The sequence below is a fragment of the Pygoscelis adeliae genome, unplaced genomic scaffold (assembly GCF_000699105.1).
Source record: "Pygoscelis adeliae isolate BGI_AS28 unplaced genomic scaffold, ASM69910v1 Scaffold350, whole genome shotgun sequence".
Lineage (NCBI taxonomy): Eukaryota > Metazoa > Chordata > Aves > Sphenisciformes > Spheniscidae > Pygoscelis > Pygoscelis adeliae.
In genome coordinates this window covers 1,075,187-1,080,061 of record NW_008823889.1, presented here as the reverse complement: position 1 = coordinate 1,080,061, position 4,875 = coordinate 1,075,187, and the positions used below count along the sequence as shown (strand labels likewise).

General features: G+C 41.6%; 1 protein-coding gene across 1 annotated transcript in view; it reads right to left on the bottom strand.

The window, feature by feature from the left end:
• Window positions 1-799: 799 nt before the first annotated feature.
• Window positions 800-4,875, bottom strand: part of PLA2G12A (phospholipase A2, group XIIA) — a 7,120-nt gene continuing 3,044 nt past the window's right edge. Inside the window, exons 3-5 of the mRNA XM_009334931.1 lie at window positions 3,809-3,885; window positions 2,513-2,678; window positions 800-1,471 (exon numbers count right to left, since the gene is read on the bottom strand). Coding sequence (XP_009333206.1) covers window positions 1,353-1,471; window positions 2,513-2,678; window positions 3,809-3,885 — 362 coding nt within the window. The 3' untranslated portion in view covers window positions 800-1,352. The remainder of the gene's footprint in view (window positions 1,472-2,512; window positions 2,679-3,808; window positions 3,886-4,875) is intronic.

The following is a 4,875-nucleotide window of genomic DNA, read 5'->3' as shown; positions in this document are numbered from 1 at the left end:
GCCAGTTCCTGAGCAGCAATCCAACTCCCCCCAGGTCTTTTTGTTCAGCATGACGTCATATGGTATGGAATATCCCTTTGGCCAGTTTGGGTCAGCTGTCCTGGCTATCTCCCCTCCCAGCTTCTTGTGCATCTCCAGCCTCCTCGCTGGCAGGGCAGTATGAGAAGCTGGAAAGTCCTTGACTTAGTGTATGCACTGCTCAGCAACAACTAAAACATTGTTTGTTATCAACATTATTCTCATCCTAAATCCAAAACACAGCACTGTACCAGTGCTAGATAGAAAATTAACTCTATCCCAGCTGAAACCAGGACACAGCTAGAGAAGTCAGAAAGGGAACAGATGACAGAAATACAGGCTCAAATATCTGTCAGCCTCACAGAGGGCATTTTAAATAAAAAGGTTTGTTGGACATACCCTATCTGTGGAACTTTCTTTTACTTTTCATCAGAATGGACTAAATGAAAGCAAAGGTGAATACAGTAACTAAGTTGCGCCACAAGACAAGTATAAATCAACAACTTTGAACAATATATCCTTTCTATGCATATAATACACAACACAAAATGTTTTATTTGAAAAACAAACATTTGATTCATTTTTAAAATAACGTAGCAACTACATTCCACCATTTTGTCAAATCAACATTATATCCTTAGGTTGCAAACTGTTCATTTGAGTGGTCAAGCTTTAAAAGGATCAACATATTTGATCTGCAAAGTGCTGCAGAAGTAAGGTTGATCTAGAATCAGGTAGAAATATGTAGCACAGATGTATACCCTTGCTAAGGGTTTGGGTTTTTTTTTGTTTCGTTTTTTTCTTTTTAAAAACAAACCCACGGGACAGCATACATCAGAGAGAACTGAGGGCAATTGTACCAAAAGCATGGACATCATACAGGCTATTTAAGATGCCACATTAACGCACATGAAATGCTTTTTCCTGTTGGATCTATCAGATGCATCGACTGCTAGTAAACCTAAAATTTGACCTATATTAAAAATCATCTGAGAATTCAATACAACTCTTCTGCGCCTCTGATTTCCCCATTACAGAGTTTTCTTAAAATCTTTAAAATGGCACTAGTGTTTTACGATAACATACCCTGAGCAGACATACACCAAAGGAAACTAATTTCAGTTTCCAAGCTTCTGGCATAAAGGGGAAGAGAAGGAAGACTTGTTTCTTTTTTACATTAGGAAGAATATCGTAGTGACTTTCAAACCAGTATGTTCATGTCAGTGTTTAATACATTACTGTCTGAAAAGCATAAAGCTTTGTAACCAAACACTTGCTTCATTCCAGCTGAGTCTTTCACTTTATTCTACACCATGAGATCTCAGTATCTTCTTTCAGAGATCTGTCTTATCCTCATAGCGACACATACATGCAGCTCTCTGGCTATCCAGGTATGGTTTACATCCTAAATGTATAACCGCATCAAACAACAGCTGAACAGTTGATTCACAAGCTGCAAGCAAAGAGGAGTTCAGTTATAAGTACTCTTTGAGTGGAATATGAAACCAACAGAAATTACTCTGGCAAACTGGGAATGATTTTAAGAAAGAAGCAGTCTTCTCTGGGCATAGCAAATAGATTGTCAAATGAAAGACCAAACCAATACAGAATCATTTAAGTTGTGAGTAAAGACTTTTCATATGCCAACCAAAAAGAACAAGAAAATCCATTGCATGTGGAATGTTATCAGTGTTAGAAACATCAGTCTTGGAAACATGAAAGAGCTGTTTCACCCTCTCACTTTCTGCATCTCAATTTATGGAGAGGTTGCGATCTTTAACAGCAGCTCAAGAGAATTGAGCAAATATTCACCAGTTCTAACACTAAACACTAACATGATGCCTTCTTTGCAGTTAAATGAATTTGAGAAGTTCAAACAAGCAGGCTTGTTCTAAAAACTGCCTGCTCTCAGTGGGACTATGTACTGTAAAAGCGACGTTGTCCAAGTTAAGAAGTGTGGCTATGTATTGATCTGATGCTGGTCAACAAGCAGAAGGAATATCATATGTCCTGTTACTGAAAAACCCAAAATTTATTCACTAAGGGATAGCATTAACTAATTCCACTATAACAAAGTATTATTCTAATATCTTACTTCATAAAAGGAAACAATTCAGTATTTTCCTAGTTTATTAGCCATCACTTGTAGTAGACATTTAGAATTCACTCAGCAGAACAGTGAATATTCAGCTATACTACAGTAAATGCAAGAATTATACGTGCATTTCGATCAAGTCGTATTCCCATATTCATACTCCTAAATGGGAAGCATTAATTTTACCCTCAAGGTTAGTTTTAACCCTGATCATTTTCCTACGCTGTGTCATTGCTCTGCTGTACAAGTGTCCGGGCTGCACGACAGAAGGACAGAACAAGGCATCTTTCAGCAATAGCATCAGCTTATGAAAATGTGGCATTACTGCACTGCACAAAGATTCTTTGCCAAATAAGCTCAGTGAAACTTGGAAAAAAAGAAAGGCTTTGTCACACTTACCCTGGACACTCTCTGAGATTCCAAGTGTTTTCTGCACATCTCTGCAAATTTTGGAGAGGCAGGACTGAAACTGCTCATCGCAATCATTTTTTTTATTGCCACAAGTATCGTAGCATCTGTCGTGGTGATTGCAGCACTTTGTCATCAAAGGGATACCGATGTCAAACTGTGAAGAAAATCCCGCCCCCCCATTGGTATTCCAGTTAAGAAAGATACAGCCTATGAACAGACTATAACAGTTAGAAATTAAAAACTAATGCAATCAATCCAGCTGTCATTCACTTATCTCTGTGTTTTGCTGTTCACCTCTAGTAAGCTGTGGTGGTTTGACCCCGGCCAGCTGCCAAGCACCCACAGAGTTGCTTGCTCACCCCCCACCCCCCTCCACGGAATGGAGGAGAGAATAGGAAGAGCAACAGCAAGAAAGCTCGTGGGTTGAGATAAAGACAGTTTAATAGGTGAATGAAAGAGGGAAAAAATGCCCCAAAATAAGCCGTGCAAAAGTAATCATTCACCACGTCCCACAAGCAGATGCCCAGCCAGTCTCTGAGCAACAGCCACGGTGGAAGCCAAACACCCCCACCCCCAACCCCTCCCTTCTTCCACTACTCCAGTTTGTACTGCTGAGCACGACTGTCGGACTGTCCCCCTGGCTGATTCACCTCAGCTGCCCCAGCTGTGTCCCCTCCCAACCTCTTGCCCAGCCCCAGCCTACACTCTGGGGCGGCGGATGGGCAGAGTGGGGAAAAAAGAGAAAAGTCCCAAAGCTGTGCAAGCACCGTTCAGCAATAGCCAAAACCATCAACAGTTTTAGCCAAAAATCCCAAACACAGCGCCATGCAGCCTGCTATGAAGAAAGTTCACTCCATCCCAGCCAGAGCCAGTACCTAAGCTAACCCGTATTTTCTTTCTAGCATTAAGGAAAATGGTTTAGCGTCAGTAAGGACAGCAAGAGTCGGAGCCAAACCCTCCACTCTCACAGGGCTACAGTTGGGCTTATTCAACGCTTTCAAGACAGAACAAAACACGGTTAAAAAATTAGAAATTTATCATCATCACTTTATTTTATCCCTATAATATTTTATGTCAATGATGAACATGTTTATGCTATGTTTGCTTGCAACACTGATGTTTTCATGTGTTTTTACCAAAGCATGTGCTGGAGCTGATAACAGCAGGGACATCGTACATGGATGCTGGCTCACCCTTAGAATGGGGGAGGGAAAAAACCACCCACATCGAGGAAAGCTGACGTATGAAAGATACACAAAGAAGCCCCAAAGTGGGAATACTTACCTGAACTCCAAATAAAGGGGATCCACAACCATTTGGTGGTGAAGGTTTATATCCGTAGCGAGGAACGGGCTTTGATCCTGAAAAAGGTAATTTATCATGCCTCAAATACATTTTTTGCACAGAATTTTAGTACTGTCAAAACTCACCACAGGTATTTGTTGGGCTTAAGACAGTATCACTTATATTTTTAACTTAAACATATATTCAGGCACCTGAGTATCAACAATTATTACCAAATTACAACTTAGGGGTACTAAGTATTTTTTTAAAAAAGGGGGACAAGACAGCTGAGCAAGTGTTAATGTCAGCTTCCCAAGTTAAAGAAAAAAGAGCTTGCGTTACTAAAATTAATGTGTCAGTTAAGCGTGCAATATGTAGGATTACATCAAAGAACGGAGTACTTCAGAGTAAGTTCACTAATACTTGTATGATTTATATGCAAGCAACAGTAGTGCTCCGATTTTTTTAGCTTAACCTTTAAAATTAACTGGAATGAAACATCTTTTTTATTTCTACAACTGTAGCATTAATAAAATTTAAATTAGTAGAGACTGCTAAAGTGACATCTCCCTGAACACTGACTAGCGCAGCAAGACAGGGAATTCTGCATCCCAAGTTAAGGAAGGTTGTGGAGCTAATTTGAAAAATGACCCTTCACCTTGTTTCGGTATCGGAAACAAACTGAGGCCACAATTAAAAGTAGTGGAGAAGAAAAGCCGTATTTGAAAAGCGCGTATTCTGGTACGGAGAGGAAATGTCAGGGTGTCCCGGCCACTCTTGTGGAGCCAGACAGGGTGCCACCACCAAACTCATTTCCTGACTTAAATAAGCCGGGGTAAAGTCGATTCAGCCGAGGGAGACCAAGAGGATCTACGTGAACCTCCCCATTTGGGGCGCTCCTGAAGCGCCGGTGAAAAGCCGGGCAAGAAACCCCTTTTCTGGAGCATCGCCCGCCCGGCACCCCTCTGCGGCAGCCGGGGACGGGGACGGCAGGGGAACCGCCTCCAGGCAGGCACTGAGGTTTGCTCTGCGGCTGCAACCCGTTTTCCCGGGAGCGGCTCCCGGGA